The sequence below is a fragment of the Oncorhynchus clarkii genome, chromosome 12 (genome assembly GCF_045791955.1).
Source record: "Oncorhynchus clarkii lewisi isolate Uvic-CL-2024 chromosome 12, UVic_Ocla_1.0, whole genome shotgun sequence".
NCBI lineage: Eukaryota > Metazoa > Chordata > Actinopteri > Salmoniformes > Salmonidae > Oncorhynchus > Oncorhynchus clarkii.
In genome coordinates, this window is record NC_092158.1 from 31938088 (window position 1) to 31960913 (window position 22826).

The window sequence follows — 22826 nt, forward strand, 5'->3', positions numbered from 1 at the left end:
GAAGTCCAGCTTTATTGCTTCTTTAATCAGACAAACAGTTTTCAGCATGCTAACACAATTGCAAAATGGTTTTCTAATGATCAATTAGCCTTTTAAATGATCAACTTGGATTAGCTAACACAATGTGTCATTGGAACACAGGAGTGATGGTTGCTGATAATGGGCCTCTGGACACCTATGTAGACATTCCATAGAAAATCTGCCGTTTCCAGCTACAATAGTCATTTACAACATTAACAATGTCTACACTGTATTTCTGATCAATTTGATGTTATTTTAATGGACAAAAAAATGTGCCTTTCTTTCAAAAACAAGGACATTTCTAAATGACCCCAAACTTTTGAACGGTAGTGTATGACTGTAGATTCCAGGTCGGATGGACAGCCGCAGGCATCAGGCTCTGTTTACCCCAGCAGAGTGAGTTTCTGGCTGAGGAATGTAGGCCACAGGGTGCCCTGGCTGGATGACTGAACCATGGGAGTGAGATGAGAACGAGACGGGATCACTCCCTACAGGAGCCCACTGCCCCTGGGGCACTGTGTGTGTGTGCGTGTGTAGAGTTGGTAGGTAGGGGGAATGGCGGTGATGGCACAGAGATGACTGGTTCACTGGGTGCTAGCTCTACTCACTGCACCAAAATAATTCCCTTAGCTGCACAATTGGGTTGGATATTGAGCATGATGCTGAGTATATGGCTGCAGACAGGCTGCTTTGTGTGGGGAGTTGGCTATAACAGAGGAAGGAGAGAGAGAGAGAGAGAGAGAGAGAGAGAGAGAGAGAGAGAGAGAGAGAGAGAGAGAGAGAGACAGACAGAATGATTATTTTCTATACTCCAGTGTCTGAGGGAAGCTGTCTGATTGGGTGATTGGGAGCTTGGCAACCAGGCAACAATGCTGTTTTTCACCAATTAAGTCTCATTATGTGCGTGCTCTCATCATTGTGTCTCGGAGCGTTATGAGTGTATTGCCCTTAATTGATCCTAATTGGCACTGATAAACATTAAGTGGCTGTTGACCCACTTTGATAAAACCAACCTACTCTGGATTAGTGATGCATCCAGTCAATTGCATCAGTGGAGGTACGTACAGTATACAGTAGAGACTGTAGTCATTTAGACAGGGGAATGGGTTCAAATGTTTTTGGTTCCCTCAGCTGCACAAAATCTAAATAAGGGCATGGGTAATTTTAAGGAAGGTAGAATAAAGTGTTAACGTGTCTAGGCAATATGCCAAATATTCTCAACCTATGATATATAAAGTATGAATACTGTGAATGTACACATGCACGCACGGACACACATAAAGCTGTGAAAATACTGCTAGTGCAACATAAGCTATTTCTGCTGGCTGTGGGCGTCTGTGACAGCGTTCCAATGTGTTGATGCATGGTGTATTATGGTTAGGCATTAGCCTATGCACAGACACTAATAACAATGAAAACGTCTCACTATGACATCACAACAGCTGCAATTAATTTCCCCATGTGTCCGCCACAATAGCCTGGCCGAATGGAATCTGTCTAAACCGCTGAATTACAGTAGCAGCCTGTGAGGACCATGATTCTTCAGTAATGGCCCGTGTGTGTGTGTGTGTGTGTGTGTGTGTGGGTGTGTGTGTGTGTGTGTGGGTGTGTGTGTGTGTGTGTGTGTGTGTGCGTGCGCGTGCGTGTGCTTGTGTATGCCTATATGTGTGTATTTTCCAGTAACACAGCCAGGTAAACTTCTATGAGTGATCACCCAGTCAAAAGCTCATCCAGTATTTGTATATCACCTGACCACTTTACAGCCGTCACTTCCAGTGTTGCTCTAATTTACACCTAAGCCTCTTAAGTGGCAGCAGCTTCCCAAGCAGCAGTGGTGTCATATGGCCTGGATAAACAACACACACCAGTACAGCACAGCCTGTACTGTTCCAGCAGTCTGCTACATGCTTACCATCTATGTAGAGGAGAGGAGGATACAGTCTGATGTGGGTACAGTATATAACACTACACCTGCTAGTCTGCAGCATGCTTAGTGCCTACATGTATGGAGAGGAGGATACAGTCTGGTGTGGGTACAGTATATAACACTACACCTGGTCAGCAGAGGACAGGCCCTGTGGGTTAACGAGGGTCTCGTCTGGCACAAGCACACTGATCCATATGAGACAAGGGGAGCAGGGCTCCCAGGGAGGCTCACGTTCCTGAGAGCAGGAGCGGCAGACACAACCAACACCCGATCGCCCCGATCCGACCGCACAATGATCAAAACAACAACCTGATCCGGGAGACCAGCTCAACCTAAGGGAGAACACACAGGCTCACACACAGACACATACATGCACGCACGCACGCACACACACACAACGCAGAGGGACATCTGTCTGCGTGTGCGCGCGCATGTGTGTGTGTGTGTGTGTGTGTGTGTGTGTGTGTGTGCGCGTGTGTGTGTGTGTGTGCGTGCAGACAATACTGAGCAGCCTATGTCCAAAAAAATTACACAGCGATGAAAATCTCCCACTCCTGTGGGTACTCTGCTGTGTGTGTCTAGATGTAAAGGCTTTAAGTGTGTAGTGCACAGGAGTTTGGTGGCACCTTAATTGGGAAGGACGGGCTTCTGGTACTGACTGGAGTGGAGTCGGTGGAATGGTATCAAATACATCAAACTCATGGTTTCAATGTGTTTGATGCAATTCCATTTACTCAGTTCCAGCTGTTATTATGAGCCGCTCTCCCCTCAGCAGCCTCTACTGGTGTACAGTGTATAATTGTGTTTATCCATATGAGTGTGTATGTGCTTGTTCGTAAGTGTACGTGCCCTGGTACATGTAATGTGTGTGTGTGTGTGTGTGTGTTTTTGAGGAATTGTGTGAGAGTATTACATGAGTGATTGAGTCAGACAGACAGACAGACAGACAGACAGACAGACAGACAGACAGACAGACAGACAGGCACTCTGCTCTGACCAGATAACAGCTACAAGGGTATAAGCTCCCACACTGTGTGACTGGAATTACATGAGCACCCAGCCCAGCCTTAGGAGTGCAGCAGGAGATCACACACACACATGCCACGTACAGAGATACACACACACACAAGGACATACACGTACACAAACATACACGTACAGTTGAAGTCGGAAGATACATACACTTAGTTTGGAATCATTACATCTCGTTTTTCAACCACTCCACAAGTTTCTTGTTAACAAACTATAGGACATCTACTTTGTGCACGACACAAGTAATTTTCTTCCAACAATTGTTTACTGACAGATTATTTCACTTATAATTCACTGTATCACAATTCCAGTGGGTCAGAAGTTTACATACACTAAGTTGACTGTGCTTAAACAGCTTAGAAATTCCAGAAAATGCTGTCAGGGCTTTAGAAGCTTCTTATAGGCTAATTGACATAATTTGAGTCAATTGGAGGTGTACCTGTGGATGTATTTCAAGGCCTACCTTCAAACTCAGTGCCTCTTTGCTTAACATCATGGGAAAATCAAAAGAAATCAGCCAAGACCTCAGATAAAAATTGAAGACCTCCACAAGTCTGGTTCATCATTGGGAGCCATTTTCAAACGCCTGAAGGTATCACGTTCATCTGTACAAACAATAGTACGCAAGTATAAACACCATGGGACCAGGCAGCCGTCATACCTCCCAGGAAGGAGACACGTTCTGTCTCCTAGAGATGAACGTACTTTGGTGTGAAAAGTGCAAATCAATCCCAGAACAACAGCAAAGGACCTTGTGAAGATGCTGGAGGAAACAGGTACACAATAATCTATATCCACAGTAAAATGAGACCTACATCGACATAACCTGAAAGGCTGCTCAGCAAGGAAGAAGCCACTGCTCCAAAACCACCATAAAAAAAGCCAGACTACGGTTTGCAACTGCACATGGGGACAACGATCATACTTTTTTGGAGAAATGTCCTCTAGTCTGATGAAATAAAAATAGAACTGTTTGGCCATAATGACCATCTTCATGTTTGGAGGAAAAAGGGGGAGGCTTGCAAGCCGAAGAACACCATCCCAACCGTGAAGCACGAAGGTTGCAGCATCATGTTGTGAGGGTGCTTTGCTACAGGACGGACTGGTGCACTTCACAAAATAGATGGCATCACGAGGAAGGAAAATGATGTGGATATATTGAAGCAACATCTCAAGACATCAGTCAATAAGTTAAAGCTTGGTCGCAAATGGGTCTTCCAAATGGACAATGACCCCAAGCATACTTCCAAAGTTGTGGCAAAATGGTTTAAGGACAACAAAGTCAAGGTATTGGAGTGGCCATCACAAAGCCCTGACCTCAATTCCAAAAAGCTTGTGCGAGCAAGGAGGCCTATAAACCTGACTCAGTTACACCAGCTCTGTCAGGAGGAATGGGCCAAAATTCACCCAACTTATTGTGTGAAAATTGTGGAAGGCTACCCAAAACATTTGATCCAAGTTAAACAATTTAAAGGCAATGCTACCAAATACTAAATGAGTGTATCTAAACATCTGACCCACTGGGAATGTGATGAAAGGAATAAAAGCTGAAATAACTCATTCTCTCTACTATTATTCTGACATTTCACATTCTTAAAATAAAGTGGTGATCCTAACTGACCTAAGACAGGGAATTTTTACTAGGATTAAATGTCAGGAATTAACGGGGAAAAACTGAGTTTAAATGTATTTGGCTAAGGTGTATGTAAACTTCTGACTGCAACTGTACACATAAACAACACACACCTCCCAGACACACTAAGAACCTGATTTACCCAGAAACTTTGGCTAAAATGTTTATGTTGATTTAGGACAATCAACAGTTCCTCCTTCATATTACAAATCAGTGCAGTTTACATAGTCTATTCAACATCAACATCAAATGGGAACTCCTTCAACAAGAATGATGAAAACAATAGTCTGGCCTCACTCAGACTATTGGAGCCTCACTTTTTCGACAGTTTCCTTTTTTCACCTGAAGAGGGAGGTGTTCCTATTGGAAAAATCTACAGTCACAACTTATAGTATAATCATAGACTTTAACATCTAAAGGGAGACCCATGGGGAAGCACTAGGCTACATGTTGGCTCTCACTAGAGACATTCATGAAAGCCTTTTCATGGAGTCTTCCCGAGCATCCATTTCTGTTTGATTTTGTCATGTTAGTGGTCTGTGCTGGAATGAGTTTCCATGTGTGGGAATGGAGTGCTAGGGATGTCGAAGAGACACATTGTTTTATCTCTGTATTTACAGTGGGGTGGTCCAGTATAGTGCTGGGTAGTGTTTGTTGCGTTAAATGGCTAAATGTTAAGTGACTGGTGTCACTGAGCTTTGTGACAGAGAGGCCACCAGTGTGGTGCCAGCACCACACCACCATTACCATGGCCCTGTATCTTTCTGCCTGAACATATCCCACAAAAGCAACCATGCAGCGTTTCCAGTCTCCGTCACTCTCTTTTTCTCTCAGAGAAACATAGGCGTTTATCCGCTGAGTGGCCATGGACTTAGCTCCCCTCCATTAGGCTCTGAACTCTGTATGCAGGCAGAGGCTGCCATGTGGAAAAGAGGGCCGAGGAGGCGGGGGGGGGGGGGGGTGGGGTGGAGGGATGGACTACCCGTCCGTCACCCTCCCTTGCCTCCCCCTTCTCTCTCTCCCCTCCCCTCCATAGGCTGCTCTTCTGTGTGTCTGTCTTTCTCCTCCTCCTCTTCTGCTTCCTATTTCCCTCTGTCTTCTCATTCTGTCTTTCTCCCTCTGTCTTATTTGTATGTGTGTAATATTTAACTGTATTTAAATTCTGATACAATATAATTTCCCCTGCCCTGTCTACCTGTCTCCATCTCTCCTACCTCTTTCCCTCCTCCCTCCATCTCCCATCATTGTGTGTCTCCCAGTCTAACCACTGGGGTTTGATTGGTAGTGACATGATGTGGTGTTGTGCCCATCACCCACCTCTAGAGCCAGTTCCATCCACCCAAGTTAAATTAAATTAAATTAATTAGATTTTTTTCAGCACCTTCAGACCCTTTCAAATATTACATAATCTCCCCCAAATATTTGGGGAATTATTTCTTATGGATGATATAATATAAATTGAATGCATGATACTATATTATTGTCCAGCAAGTGAAATTAAAGCAGTTGTTATTGGATAACGAAACCAATCAAATGTGAGATCTCTCCAAGCTCTCCTTACTTCTTTCAACCCTCTGCTCCCACATGCATACCATATTTAATTAAGAGTCTATTAATGCACCATGCGTCAATCTAAGTAACATAATAAAAAAATCCCATTAAAATCTGTCAATTTAAGCTAGAGATATCAGGTTTTTTGCATGGGTTGCCTCTCATGGGTTGCGTCTCATCCGCCTATGTCGGCCATCTGCGGTGGAAGGTGGCCGAGCTACAGCGGTGTTTGTCAGAGCATGTGACACCCGAAAATCAGTCTTCTCACAAAAACATCTGTAGCGTCCAAACGGTTTGGCCTACAAACTATTATGACCCCACTATGGAAAGGGGAGACTCTCTCTCTCTCTGTTTTGCTCCGTTTTGACTCGTCTAAAGGTAACCCATACAAAAAAATGGAAGTATGGAGGTAGTTTTGTGCTCTATGACAGGACTTGTCTGAAGGTAACCCATACAAATGAATGGAAGTATGGAGGTAGTTGTGTGCTCTACGACAGGACTTGTCTGAAGGTAACCCATACAAATGAATGGAAGTATGGAGGTAGTTTTGTGGCAACAAAAATAACGGGTTAAGTATATGTCCAAAAAAACTAAAATATATCCTGAGCTTTCTTATATCTCCAAGATAAAGGACACACTTCAATACCTTATTCCTTTATGCATTTGACTGTCTTTTTTGCCATTTATGATTGTGTTATTCAATTATTTTCTTTGGGCTATGATAGTAAAGGTCAAATTCAACATTTTATCAAATAATACAAAAATATAACTAATTGATACCGAAAGGGGTCCTAAACTTCAAATAAAATATCTAAATGATCCGTGGTATCATTTCTTAAAACAATTCCATATGTTACCCCCCTTTAAGAGGTTAAGGTACATAATCCTGACTGGAAGAGGAATCTTACTTTTGACACTGAGTTTGGATTATTTATTTTTTAAATTACATTGGAGAACACATACATTTCAGGATGAGGGGGGGGGGGGGGGGTCTTCCATTTGACACTGAGCTGATAACTGCCCCTGAACAGGCAGTTAACCCACTGTTCCTAGGCCGTCATTGAAAATAATAATTTGTTCTTAACTGACTTGCCTAGTGAAATAAAGGTAAAATTAAAAATTAAATAAAAATACAGCCATGACAGATGACTTACTTTTGACGTTGAGGTACATGGACTTGCTGACATCAGCTCCCACGTCATTGCTGACCTTACACAGGTAGTAGCCACTGTCCTCCTCCAGCACATGTTTGATGAGCAGAGAGCCGTTGACCAGTACCTGGATACGGAAGCCCGAGTTCAAGGCTATAGGCTGGAACTGGGGAACCCCCGCACCTAGAGAGGGAGAGAGGGAGAGGTGGAGGGAGGTAGAGAGAGGAGGAGGGGAAGATGTAAGATGTATTAAAAACACCTCTTGCATAGTTTATGACCAAATTATGAAGAATTAGTACATAATGGATGGATGTTTTGCAGTAACAAAAACTACAGTACATTTCCATTTCCTCCTTTACGGTAACGTGAGAAGATGTTGCCTTCCCTTCTTCCTCTTTACATTTGTTTAGAGTTGCAGCGCTGAGCTTTCACAATTCAACCTTAAGGCTGTGGACACTGTGTTTGCTGTGTTGGCTCTCATAAACAGATGCTCTTTAATAAAAAAGCTTGCCGTAGGACAATGTTGTGTTTATGCAATTCAGCAAGATAGTCAAAGGAGTAGAAATGGAAGATGCACAGTTACAGAAGGGTATTTATCCTCAATCATGAACCAAGTGTGTAAACACTAGTGGTCAGAAGGGAGAAGAACAGCTTTTAATTAATCCTGGGTCATGCTCAGTAGTGCACACTGTAGCAAAACTTTTTGAAATGGAAACGGAACATCTGTGTTCTATTTGGACAGGTTCATGCAGTACCTCCATGTTTCACTCCATGTCAAAACATTAACTCTCTACTTAACACAATTCTTTTATATTTTGGCCTATTTACCTTTGGAGTGCTTCCACACTATGGTAGGGACGGGGTATCCCTCTGCAGAGCAGTTGAGGATCACAGCTTTTCCATAGATGCCGTCCTGGTCCTTGGGCTGCACCACAAACTTTGGAGGGACTGGTTGGGAGAGCAACAGACAAAAGGTAATTAAAACGGGTTAATCTGTTATGGTGTTGTAGTTTGAGTTTGTAATACCTTGTGGCTTAAATAGCACAAATTAGAAATGCTATATTTTCACACCAAGTGTGAGAAAAACAAGAAGAGCCAATGCTAGCAAGTGGGTTAGCATATTAGCCCAGTAGTGGAATAAGTGGCATCTCACATCACAACATTAAAAGATTACAGTAAAACAGAATGTGCAACACTGCTATTGGGTTTAGGGTTATATTATGTTTTAGCATAAAGGTTTTCTTTTGCTATACCCAACATAGGCCTAGTGGTAGGTTGATTTGGATCCACTCCAACTGTAGGGGAACATATGAAGAGAGTTTACTCTTGCAGAATACTGGAAAAACTAGCAAATACGTTCTCGACTCATATCTTTGAGTGGTGTCAACCCTTCTCCCCCCTCTCTCCCCACATCAACTCCCTCCCTCCCCCTCCCACCCCTCTCCACATCTTCCCCCCCACCCCTCTCCCTCCTCACCCCTCTCCTCTCCTCACCCCTCTCCTCTCCTCACCCCTCTCCCTCCTCTCCCCTACTCACCCTCTCATCTCCTCACTGCTTTATATCCCCCTCCTCAACTCTCTTCCCTCCTCACCTCTCTCCCTTCTCAACTCTCTTCCCTCCTCACCTCTCTCCATCCTCAACTCTCTTCCCTCCTCACCTCTCTCCTCTCCTCACCCCTCTCCCTCCTCTCCCCTCCTCACCCTCTCATCTCCTCACTGCTTTATATCCCCCTCCTCACCTCTCTCCCTCCTCAACTCTCTTCCCCCCCACCCCTCTCCCTCCTCACCCCTCTCCTCTCCTCACCCCTCTCCCTCCTCTCCCCTCCTCACCCTCTTATCTCCTCACTGCTTTATATCCCCCTCCTCACCTCTCTCCCTCCTCAACTCTCTTCCCTCCTCAACTCTCTTCCCTCCTCACCTCTCTCCTCTCCTCACCCCTCTCCCTCCTCTCCCCTCCTCACCCTCTCATCCCCTCACTGCTTTATATCCCCCTCCTCACCTCTCTCCCTCCTCACCTCTCTTCCCTCCTCACTCCTCTCCCTCCTCACCGCTCTCCATCACCCTCCTCACCTCTCCTCACCCCTCTCCCTCCCCCTCCTCACCCCTGACGATGAGCTGACTCTGGTGTTCCACGGTGGCGGCCTGGTTGCGTGCGATGCAGGTGTAGTTGCCATTGTGCAGGAGAGACAGGTTGGAGATACGTAGGGAGCTGGTGAAGTCTATGTTGTCGATCGTTACGCCGAGGCTGGCCGGGATTGGCCGACCGTCCTTCTGCCAGGTGATGAAGACAGGCTGATCACCTGACATCACCACGCACGGAATGAACACACGTTGGCCAATAGAGAAACGAGGGAACTCGAAGGGATGGATGGTGGGGGGAACTGCAGGAGAAAGAGACGGGTAGAGTTATGGAAAGGGTATTTATGTTTGTATCTTAAAGCAAGGATTCAACTTAGTTAGTTCTGATCAACCATCCTCATCCCCATCTAGTTTCTAAATTTATTAATAGCATGGCTTAACACCATGGAGATGCAGATGAGAGAAAGAAATTAATTACATTTCCCCTTGCGGAAAGGCTGGCTGTCCTCTACCTCTCCCTTGTTCCCTCTTTCTCTCACTCTCTCTTCCTCTGTCTCTCTCTCTCTCTCTCTGGGGACACTATAGCCATGGTGCGAAGCAGATGCTTTGAAGAATTCATGATTTAAAATAACATTGAAATAAACGACACTTCAACAATTATTTAATTCTCAACAAAGTAAGAATAATGGGCTCCTGGGGATTCCCACTCTTTTCCTCTCCTCTCCGCAGCCTCAGAATGCTAAGCAGCTGAGAGGCAAATTAGGTACAGTGGGAATGTCGTTGTTCTGGGTTTTATTTAAGGCCACAGTCGGCGTGATTTTCCCCACCTCGCACAGATGTTAACGTGGCGGCGCCGCCGAGACCCGTGAGAGAGGATTCCGATTGTTACGTTCTTTCTAATACTTCAAATTATGCAGCACCATTATTGAGGAAAGACCAACTGGGCACAAACTGGTTTAATCATTGTTGTTTCCATGTCATTTCAATTAAATTATGTTGAACCAACATGCAATAGACGTTTAATTGACATCTGTGCTCAGTGGGGAGAGCCGTCTGAGGTTATGTACTGTAGTGTACTGGCAGACTGGCATAGCGGCTGTGAATGTTCAGATCAGCTGACGATGGGATTCTTTACAATGTTAGTCATGGCTGGTCATGGCTGACATCAACACCATCATCCCAGACACCCTGGACCCACTCCAATTTGCATACCGCCCCAACAAATCCACAGATGACGCAATATCTATTGCACTCCACACCTGGACAAGAGGAACACCTATGTGAGAAGGCTGTTCATTGACCATAGCTCAGCACCATAGTGCCCTCCAAGCTCATCACTAAACTAAGGACCATGGGACTGAACACCTCCCTCTGCAACTGGATCCTGGACTTCCTGACAGGACACCCCCAGTTGGTGAGGGTAGACAACAACCCATCCACCACGCTGACCCTTAACACAGGGGCCCCTCAGGTGTTTGTGCTTAGTCCCATCCTGTACTCCCTGTTCACCCACAACTGAGTGGTTGTGCACGACTCCAACACCATCATTAAGTTTGTTTTTCACTGAAGACAATTAGACAGCCAATAGGGAGGAGGTCAGTGACTGACTGTTAAGGGTCAGCGTGGTGAATGGGTTTTGTGGTGCCACGTCAGCAAGACGTTGAGGGAGACTACAGGAAACGGAGGCCCGAGAGCTTCAGATTCTTCGGTGTCCACATCACTAAGGAATTAACATGGTCCACACACGCCAACACAGTCAGGATGAAGGCATGACAACACCTCTTCCCACTCAGGAAACAGAAAAGTTTTGGCATGGGCCCTCAGATCCTCAAAATGTTTTACAGCTGCCATCCAGGACCTCTATACCAGGCGGTGTCAGAGGAAGGCCATAGACATAGACATTTCTCTCTGCTACCGCACAGCAAGAACTCTAAACAGCCTCTACCCCTAAGCCATAAGACTGCTAAATACCTACCCAGACTATCTGCATTGACCCTTTTTACACTAGCTCTTTAGACTCATCACATACGCTGCTGTTACTGTTTATTATCTATCCGGTTGCCTAGTCACTTTATCCCTACACACCAGTAGTAGATCATCAAGGACATCAACCACCCAAGCCACAGCCTGTTCACCCCACTATCATCCAGAAGGCAAGGTCAGTACAGTTTTTATTTAGTTATTTAACCTTTATTTAACTAGGCAAGTCAGTTATTTACAAAGACAGCCTAGAAACACTGGGTTAACTGCCTTGTTCAGGGGCAGAACAACATATTTTTACCTTCTCAGCTCAGAGATTCGATCTAGCAACCTCTCGGTTACTGGCCCAACTCTCTAACAACTAGGCTATCTGCCACCCCATCAAAGCTGCATCAAAGCTGGGACCGAGAGACTGAAAAACAGGTACTATCTCAAGGCCATCAGACTGTTAAATAGCCATCACTAGCTGGCCTCCACCCAGTAACCTGCCCTGAACTTAGTCATTGTTACTAGCTGGCTGCCACTCGGTTACTCAACCCTGCACCTTAGAGTCTGCTGCCCTATGGACATAGACATGGAATCACTGGTCACTTTAATAAAGGATCACTGGTCACTTTAGGGCTAGGCCCCTTTTTTCTCAATTTCTGCCTGACTGACGTGCCCAAAGCAAACTGCCTGTTGCACAGGCCCTGAAGCCAGGATATGCATATCATTGGTACCATTGGAAAGAAAACACTTTGAAGTTTGTAGAAATGTTAAAATAATGTAGGAGAATATAGCACAATAGATATGGTAGGAGAAAATCCATAGAAAAACCAACCAGAATTTAGTTTTTGAGAGACCATGCTCTTACAATGGAATGTTATAGCTCCCAGGATGCAATACCTATGGCTTCCACATGGTGTCAGCAGTCTATGGTCAAGGTTTCAGGCTTGTAACTTCCAAAACGAATAAGAAATATCAGTTTTAGTACAGGGACACAGTCTTGGAAATTCGACAAGACGCACCTGCTAAAATCAGTTTCCTATTGAACACACTTCTTTCCGTAAGAAATATTATAGTTTGATCACATTTAAGGGTATCTGAGGAGTAAATAGAAACTTATTTTGACTTGTTGAAACAAAGTTTAGGGGTAGATTTTCAGATTAGTTTCTCTGCATGTTGAACAAGTGGATTATCAAATCGATGGCGCCAACTAAACTGACTTTTTGGGATATAAAGAAGGATTTTATCTAACAAAACGACACTACATGTTATAGCTGGGATCCTTTGGATGACAAAACAGAGGAAGATTTTCAAAAAGTAAGTGAAAATTCATTTGTGAATTTATGAAACCTGTGGAAATATATTTTGATGTGGGGCGCCGTCCTCAAACAATCACATTGGCATACTTTCGCTGTAATGGCTACTGTAAATCAGACTGTGCAGTTAGATTAACAAGAATTTAAACATTCAACCGATAAGATACTGGTATGTACCTAAATGTTTAATATCCATAATTTTTACATTATTTATTTGAATTGAATTCCAGAATTGAATTTATTTGAATTCCAGTTTCACCGGAAGTCACCGCTAGCGGGACGCCTAGCCCTGAGAGGTTATTAATAATGTTTACATACTGTTTTACTCATTTTATATGTATATACTGTATTCTAATGTATTCTAGTCAATGCCACTCCAACATTGCACGTCCTAATATTTATATATTTCTTAATTCCATTCTTTTACTTTGAGATTTGTGTGTATTGTTGTGAATTGATTTAGATACTACTGCACAGTTAAATACTACTGCACTGCTGTAGCTAGGAAAACAAGCATTTCGCTACACCCGCAATAATATCTGCTAAATATCTGTATGTGACCAATAAAATTTGATTGATTTTGATATGCACATATCTACCTCAATTACCTCTTACCCCTGCACATCAACTCAGCACTGGTACCACATGTGTAGAAAACCCTTACAGTCCCTCTCATGAACTAACTCATAGCCCTCTCTAACTCTTGAAACAAGTAGCCTACCTAACTCTGCCTGACTCCCTGACTCTGCAGAGGCGGGGGATGGGGTCCCATTGTTTATAGGCTACTCTGTTTGCATCTCTGGAGCTCTCCAGTTACATGCCACAACCAGTGACCTCTGATTAGTACATTTTACCGCCCATCACCACCTTTGATCCTGCTGAACTGCATCTCCACAGTACATCTGTCCAATAAGCAGGTGTGACCAGGACAAGTATAAAAGCACAATCTAGCCCAGTCCGGGGTAAGTCTTCAGCAAGCAGTGGCAGAGTGAGGAGCATAAACCTCTGCCCTGCACATCAACGGCTGGGCCACAACCCATTGACCATTTCTTCTGCAGCCCTGTACTCTCCCAACACACGCTAGTGTTAGCGTGTCACTGACCTACAAACCACTATCACTGTCACTACAACACTTCCACTTCCTGTTTGCTGTGTGTGTGTGCCTGTCTTGAGTGTGGAAATAATGTGTGAATTGCATCCCTGTCTCCTACCGGTCATTTCCGTCTTCTTACCAGGATGCCGGGGCAGTTGCACCTACATCTAAACCACCTCTATTAGAGACCACCACATGGTGGAGCTCTTTTTCACTGTCTATACAGCCAGGTTACTTATATAACCAAGTTACTTATTGTGTATTTATTCCTTATGTACTTTTTTAAATATTATTTTTAGACTTGTCTCTGCATTGTTTGGAAGGTCACGTACAGTGGCTTGCGAAAGTATTCACCCCCTTTGGCATTTTTACTATTTTGTTGCCTTACAACCTGGAAATAAAATAGATTTTTTTGGGGGGGGTTGTATCATTTGATTTACACAACACCCCCTTTTTCGTTTGTAGAGCCACCTTTTGCAGCAATTACAGCTGCAAGTCTATTGGGGTATGTTTCTATAAGCTTGGCACATCTAGCCACTGGGATTTTGCCCAAGGACAAACTGCTCCAGCTCCTTCAAGTTGGATGGGTTCTGCTGGTGTACAGCAATCTTTAAGTCATACTACATTTTCTCAATTGGATTGAGGTCTGGCTTTTGGCTAGGCTATTCCAATACATTTAAATGTTTTCCCTTAAACCACTCGAGTGTTACTTTAGCAGTATGCTTAGGGTCATTGTCCTGCTGGAAGGTGAAACTCCATCCTTGTCTCAAATCTCTGGAAGACTGAAAAAGGTTTCCCTCAAGATTTCCCTGTATTTAGCTGTGGTATGACTTAAAGATCATTCCTTAAATTCTGACCAGTTTCCCAGTCCCTGCCGATGAAGGACATCCCCACAGCATGATGCTGCCACCACCATGCTTCACTGTGGGGATGGTGTTCTCGGGGTGATGAGAGGTGTTGGGTTTGCACCAGACAGCGTTTTCTTTGATGGCCAAAAAGCTCAATTTTAGTGTCATCTGACCAGAGTACCTTCTTCCATTTGTTTGTGGAGTCTCCCATATGCCTTTTGGCGAACACCAAACGTGTTTGCTTATTTTTTCTTTAAGCAATGTTTTTTTTCTGGCCACTCTTCCATAAAGCCCAGCTCTGTGGAGTGTATGGCTTAAAGTGGTCCTATGGACAGATACTCCAATATCCGCTGTGAGGTTTTGCAGCTCCTTCAGGGTTATCTTTGGTCTCTTTTTTGCCTCTCTGATTAATGCCCTCCTTGCCTGGTCCGTGAGTTTTGGTGTGCGGCCCTCTCTTTGCAGGTTTGTTGTGGTGCTATACTCTTTCCACCTTTTTATAATGGATTTAATGGTGTTCCGTGGGATGTTCAAAGTTTTGGATATTTTTTATAACCTATGATCTGTACTTCTCCACAACTTTGTCCCTGACCTGCTTGGAGAGCTCCTTGGTCTTCATGGTGCCGCTTGCTGATGGTGCCCCTTGCTTAGTGGTGTTGCAGACACTGGGGCCTTTCAGAACAGGTGAATATATACTGAAATCATGTGACAGATCATGTGACACTTATATTGCACACAGGTGGACTTTATTTAACTAATTATGTGACTTCTGAAAGTAATTGGTTGCACCAGATCTTATTCAGGGGCTTCATAGCAAAGGGGGTGAATCCATTTAAATTACAGGTTGTAATTCAACAAAATAGAAAAAACACCAAGGGGGATGAATACTTTTGCAAGGCACTGTAAGTAAGCATTTCACTGTCAGTCTACACCTGTTGTTTACAAAGCATGTGAAAAATACAATTTGATTTGATTGTAACAGCCATACTTTTTACTGAATATATATTTTATGGCATATATCTGTAAAGTGCCTATACAAGAGGCTCTAACACACTTGATTCATCAAATCAAGGTCCTTCTGAGTAGATTATGAGTAGAATCATGTGTGTTAGAGGGGTGACAGGTAGCCTATTCTAGATGCCATTGCCTGAATTTACAACCTCACAACTGGTAATTACCACCTTGCTACTTGGTTATGAACATAGCATAAAGCCCGCAGATAGCTCTACAGGTTGGGACCCCTGATTTATATCTTTAACTGAGTAGGTTAAAGGTTTGAGTGCATACTGTACCTTTCACACTGACGTGCACACTTTGGCTGGTGGAGAGAGAAGGTGAGACCAGCACGCTACACGTGTACTCTCCCTCATCCACATCCTTCTGTACATCATACAGCTTTAGCGTGCCATTGTTCTCAAATGCCCGCTGCCGGTGGTTATAGGGGAGCAGGTTGGCGTCCTTGTGCCATTTGATGGAGTAGTACGGGTAGCCAATGACGCGGCAGTGAATGTACATGTCCCGCCCAGCAATGGCGGTGAGGTTTTTCATTGGTCGTATGCTGGCAGGCCCTTAATGGAGACAGAAGAGAAATACCTCTCTTAAAATGATTTTGAGGCTGAGAAATGTGAAACTTTAGAAGTTTGAGATGTTTAAGTGTGTCAGAAACCATGGAGACAGACAGGGATTCATTCTGAAAGACAAGGACAACATTTATTGGAGATTGTAAAGCATATTAAAATACTATACTCCATTGGAACTTGCTAAGTGCCATGACTACAATATCCTACTATTAGTATAATATCAACACCTCTTTTTCCTGTAATTAGGAAATAAAAGGCAATCATTTACATAAATCTCATTGAATAATAGTAATATAAAATCACCCTAGTTCCTCGTCCCTGGGACCGATCCATAGCTGAGTGTTCCAGAGGGCGTGTACCTACTTTCCTATTTTAAACTCTCCGAGGTGAAGTGAATATTATCACACTGTTCTAGCACCTGCTAGACGCCAGGCATGATTGCATTTGACAAGCATTAGAGCACAATGTTCCCACTCTCCACTTATGAACATATTATCAAAAGCATTACTCATGTTCCCCTTGCTCGCTCTCTCATACTGCTGGAAAACCAACAGCATGCAACCAACACAGCTCTAAAATACAGACCCTACCAGGGATACTGACTGACTATTAGGATATTTAACATACTGTAGATAGATGACAGTTACCCAATCCATCCTGTATTGCCTATAGGAGCCATAGGAAAACTAATACTTTACAGAAAGGTACAAATCTAGAGTTAGGTACTGTAGCTAGATAGAACAGTTGAACTAAATCTGTGGTGGTGTGCACCTCTAGCGCACTGTAAAGGCATACACGTTGCTACTCTCTTTAGTATGATTAAGAAGCAAACAATGTGAGAAACAGTCATTACACTGTCTCTGCTATGCCACCTGTGGATATTTATCTTCTACGCTCAGGCTGCATTCAGAAGACATGGACACTCTGCTCAGCTCCGCTCTCTTCTGCGCTAGGCTAGCTAACCTACTGAACTGGAGACTTTAGCATCCCCTCACTAAGCCCATGCTTAGCTACATTATTGTGCTTTCCAGTGGGGAAAACCATCAAAATGAGTTATCCAATATCTAACACAGAAGGCCTATCCTTCTCTGTTTTGAGCCTTTATAAGGTAATGAATTAGCATTGAGTGGAGGATGAAGGGCCTGGAGTCTCTAGATAGACCCCTAGTAACCATGGTGACAGTCAGTCTTACAGTAGCTGGCTATGGAGCTGCCCGGCACCTCCCTGCTGAGTGTAGATTGCTCCTCAGTCAAATGCTAGTGCTAGTGTAAATCAACTTAATGGCGTCCCAATATAAAGCCATCAGTGAATGTTAGGTAGGGAGTAGGGCATTAGAGAAGTTACCGCTGACACCAGTGAGTGATGATCGCAGCACTATACGAGCCCCTAGGATAATCTGGCATGTTTTGAATAGGAAATTAAATCAAAAGGAAAAAGATGGGTACAGACAGACAGGGGAGCTAGTTGACACAAAGATACACACATCGACACAGACAGAACGACTGTAGGGGAAAACAGACCAGATAGAACACGCTCACACACAGACACATGTACAAAAACACAGACACACATGTACACACATACACATATTTGTAAACAAAACACAAAACATTTCTCACAACTAAACACACAACATACACAGAACACACAACTAACACACAACACACACACAACACACACTGAACACACAACTAACACACACCACACACTGAACACACAACTAACACACACCACACACTGAACACACAACTAACACACAACACACACAGAACATACAACTAACACACAACACACACAGAACACACAATTAACACACAACACACACAGAACACACAACTAACACACAACATGCACTGAACACACAACTAACACAAAAATAGCACACAACACACACAGAACACACAACTAACACAGAACACACAACTAACACAAAAATAACACACAACACACACAGAACACACAACTAACACAGAACACACAACTAACACACAGAGAACACACAACTAACACACAACTAACACACAACTAACGCACAAATAACACACAACACGCACAGAACACACATTTAACAGACTACACACACAGAACACACAACTAACACACAACTAAGACACAACACACACAGAACACACAAATAGCAAGGAGCCACTGAAACAAGTTCAAAAGAGGTTAGTCAGGCACTCTCAAAGGATCTTCTGAAAAAAACACATGCATCAGGAAAAACAATAACAACAACAAATGAATTCATAATTCATAAATTCATAAATGTGTAAAATGTAATTGTTTTGGAGGAGCTGATCTGACAAGCACCTCTTACGTTTATTCGCGCCTGGTAGGAGACCGCCCCGGCCGAATTGTTGCAGATGCACCGGTAGACACCCCCGTCTGGCCCTGTTGTCTGGCTGATGTTCAGGTGGCTGATCACATGGCCCTCCTGGTCGGTGTAGTGGCCAATGCGGTGGCGGGAGTCCCTGGTGACCGGATCGTCGTCCAGCGTCCACATCACCCTGGGCTCTGGTGTGCCTTTCACCGTGCAGAACAGTGACACAAACTCGTTGGTTCCAAACACCTTCTCACTGAAGGAAGAGATTATCTTGGGCGTGCCGTCTGGAGAGAGGGGGAGAGGGAGACAAGATGGGAGGTGGGTTAGAGTTAAAGATACTTTTTTTCTAGTAGATCTAGATACCAGTCAGCTGCATTTTATCCACCTTAAAGGAAAATTCCACCCCAAAACTACAGTATTTTTTGGTATTTGTTTCATTGGTCCATTGTTGATATATTCCCCAAATGTTTTGCTTGTCATTCGGGTCATATTTCTGTATTTTGAAAGTTACATATCTTGAAAACTTTATTGCTGACAAGCAAAACATTTTGGGATTATATCAACAATGGACTAATGAAACAGATACCAAAAGATAGTTGTTGGGTGGAGTTTTCCTTTAAGGTCAAGGTGATGATTAGGTTTGGGTCGACTGATCCTAGATATATGTCTAGTATGTCTAGTTTATAAAAGGAGAATTCATTACATTGTCTCTTTGCCAGATACAGTAAATCAGGGATAAAAAAAAACTGCTGACCTCAAGTCACATGCATCAAAGGATCATGATGAGCACTAATACTGTATATATCTCAGTGGAGAGGATTTGGAATTGTTCCTACTCCTCCTCCCCCCTCATCTTCCTCCTCCTCCTCATTATAGATTATCAATACCCTCTTTATATTGGTCCATGGCCATGGGAGACAGTTGCCACAGCAACAGAGTTCAGGCCATGCGAGCAATGTGAGGCTTGTTCAGATAATCTAATCATAGGGGCTGTGGCAGGGCTTTACTGCAGCCCTCATTAGCACTCACACACAGACACCTGATCAATGGTTGGTGTTCCCCAATTCTGCAGTCACACAAAAAAACACATGCAGGCAAGCACACACTCACATGCATGGACACTCACACACAGATGCATGGTCACACAATGCTCACATGCACATACACACTAAAAACACACAACTACCCAAAAACAAAAACACACAGGTTTTCTGCTGCGATTGAAAGTAACATTGTTAACCCCCTGACCACACAGACATCCACTGAGAGTACTGACCTTCCAGGATGACCTGGACAAAGTCCTGGGCGGACATCTTGCCTTTCCTAGCGAAGCACTGGTAGGCTCCTCCATCACTCTTAGCCATCCCAGCCATGACCAGGTTCTCCCGGTTGTTGCCAGTCATACGAACACTGTTCCCCGGGTATATAATTTCTCCATTCCGGTACCAGGACAGGTCGTACTCCTCCGAGCCACTCACGCTGCACGACAGAGACACCTGGCTGCCTACGCTGCCTTTCACCTTCCTCGGGCTGACCACTGCCTTCAGGGGCTCTGGAAGAGGGAGAGGGAGCTTATATTCTCTTGTCAATGTGACATACTGTATATCAGCTAGAAATGTATGAACTTTGAACAGTATCCAACTCTGAACAGTATTTCAGATATACAATTAACAGATGAACAACAAATATACAGTACATTTAGCACAACATGCTGCACACAGTCTATTACTGACCTTTGACCTGCAGCCTCCCCACCACCTCTGCGTTGCCATAGCTGTTCCACACCTCACACACGTAGCTTCCCTTGTCGCTGGGCTGCGCCCTCTCTATCAACAGGCCCGTCACACTCTGCCTGAAGCGGCTGTCCGGCTCTAGCGGACGGTTGTCCTTCAGCCAGCGGTACTTCGGGGCCGGGTGACCAGACGCCTTGCACGGCAGCTCCACCCGGTGTGATGTCATCACCTCGCGGCGCTCAAAACCATCCAGGATGACCGGCCCCGAGTTGGAGGGGTCTAAGGGAGGAGCAATGTCCAAAGGTGAGAGAAATGCAATATTTTGGTCAAAAGTATGCATTGTTAGCAATACTCAGTTGACTAGCTTGGAGCAGGTCCAGATTGAAGGAGTGAAGTGAAACAATAGTGAAACCTAGTGATATTCAGAGTGTATTCCAGGCTATCATTGGCACTCAAACTTGCACAACAGACTCGTATCCAAGCTGTACTGTCCCTCTGCATACCTGACACAAAGAGGCGTGCGCTGTTGCTCTGCCTGGTCTCTCCTGTGTAGCGGTGGCGTGTCATGCACCTGTAGTTATACAATCCGTCCTCATTCTGCACGTCCAAGATGTACAGGGCTCCCGTGGAGGTGATGAGGAACCGAGGCGCTGCAACATAACAAGACACAGCTAATCGTTAGACATATGCAGCATTCAACCTGCTTATGTAGCTTAGGAGCAACATACTGTACAACCATACAGCTGTGTGGCATTATTGCTTTCTTTTTCTTTTTCATTCACAACAGAGTGGTATCAGAATCATCCTGCATGTACAGATATGATTCAACAAATAAAAACACTAAAAACAGCCATAGCAAAACTTGATATAGAATATCCATGCGGCTTGGTAAATATTTGCAGAGTTGTCTTCTGTGATGTGCCAGGCGACGAGACACCAGACACTGAGCATCTGCTCCAGCCCATTTAGCTGAACACATCTGAGAGGGAATGTGACACGGCTGTGTGTTGTGGCAGTCTAACACCGCTCGTTATCACATAGCTCATCGCTCTGCTCTCTCTCTCTGGCGGAACTCTCTCTCTCTCAGACTAAAGCAGAGAGATCCAGGGACAGAGATCACACAGCGCTTTGATATGGCACCGCGGCACAGCTCAGGTCGGATGTGCTAATATCATGCTAATTCGTGGGAAAACTGGAAATGGGGGGAGGTCGTCAACGTTTAGGAGGACTAATGCCTGATAGCTGCCGGAGCTATCATAGCAGGAGCTGGGAGGATATTCCTCAGACAGAGATGATGGAGGATGCTGTTTAGGATGGGGTTGCGAATGGCATGTGTACAGTACCTACCATGTCCTTTCCATCTATGCAAGTCAGTGTTGAAGCTATGAGAACTGGAACAGTGACCTACACCTCTTATTGAATACTGTCTGTAAAACACAAAACCCATTACAGCACTGCAACAATCTACACTATTTTGACCCCATTTTCTATTTGATATAGAAAGGGAAAAAGGAGTAATGAGACATACTGTATTGTATTGGCCTTTGTGCAGAATGCTACAATAATCCATAGAAGGCAGTAGCGAACCTGTGTTCATGTCCTTGATGTTTAATTAAAGAATATTGATTCAACCTTGTGATATTTAACATTTGATAGAAAGAGGAGAGTTGAAATGAAGAAGGAGAAAACACAGAGAGAAGGTGAAATAGAGAGAAAGAAAGAGATACACTATAACAGTGCATTCAGAAAGTATTCAGACCCCTTGACTTTTTCCACATTTTGTTATGTTACAGCCTTATTCTAAAATGGATTAAATACATGTTTTTCCTCATCAATCGACACACAATAGCCCATAATGCCAATGAAAAAAAAGGTTTTTAGACATTTCTGCACAACTGAAAAACATATTTACATTAGTATTCAGACCCTTTGCTATGAGACTTGAAATTGAACTCAGGTGCATCCTGTTTCCATTGATAATTGAGATATTGAGATATTTCTACAACTTGATTGGAGTCTACCTGTGGTAAATTCAATTGTTTGGACCTGATTTGGAAAGGCGCAAAAACCAAGGTTGAAGGAATTGTCCGTAGAGCTGTGTTGAAGGAATTGTCCGTAGAGCTGTGTTGAAGGAATTGTCCGTAGAGCTGTGTTGAAGGAATTGTCCGTAGAGCTGTGTTGAAGGAATTGTCCGTAGAGCTGTGTTGAGGCACAGCTCTGGGGAAGGGTACCAAAACATTTCTGCAGTATTGAAGGTCCCCAAGAACACAGTGGCCTACATCATTCTTAAATGGAAGAAGTTTAGAACCACCAAGACTCATTCTAGAGCTGGCCGCCCGGCCAAAATGAGCACTCGGGGGAGAGGGGCCTTGGTCAGGGAGGTGACCAAGAACCCGATGGTCAATCTGACAGAGCTCCAGAGATCCTATGTGGAGATGGGAGAACTTTCCAGAAGGACAACCATCACTGCAGCACTCTACCAATCAGGCCTTTATGGTAGAGTGTGCCAGACGGATGCCACTCCTCAGTAGAAGGCACATGACAGCCCGCTTGGAGTTTGCCAAAAGGCACCGAAAG

At 44.1% G+C, this 22826-nt stretch overlaps 1 protein-coding gene across 4 annotated transcripts in view; it reads right to left on the reverse strand.

Moving 5' to 3' along the window:
* The window catches only part of LOC139423071 (cell adhesion molecule DSCAM-like), a 138143-nt gene that overhangs the window by 34364 nt on the left and 80953 nt on the right, over positions 1-22826 (reverse strand). For 2 of the 4 annotated variants that reach the window (XM_071174695.1, XM_071174694.1), the window contains exons 4-12: positions 20753-20899; positions 20250-20528; positions 19793-20068; positions 18504-18800; positions 15906-16181; positions 9418-9696; positions 8569-8610; positions 8144-8263; positions 7319-7498 (exon numbers count right to left, since the gene is read on the reverse strand). In XM_071174695.1, coding sequence (XP_071030796.1) covers positions 7319-7498; positions 8144-8263; positions 8569-8610; positions 9418-9696; positions 15906-16181; positions 18504-18800; positions 19793-20068; positions 20250-20528; positions 20753-20899 — 1896 coding nt within the window. The remainder of the gene's footprint in view (positions 1-7318; positions 7499-8143; positions 8264-8568; positions 8611-9417; positions 9697-15905; positions 16182-18503; positions 18801-19792; positions 20069-20249; positions 20529-20752; positions 20900-22826) is intronic. The other 2 variants (XM_071174696.1, XM_071174697.1) reach the window with 1 other exon arrangement.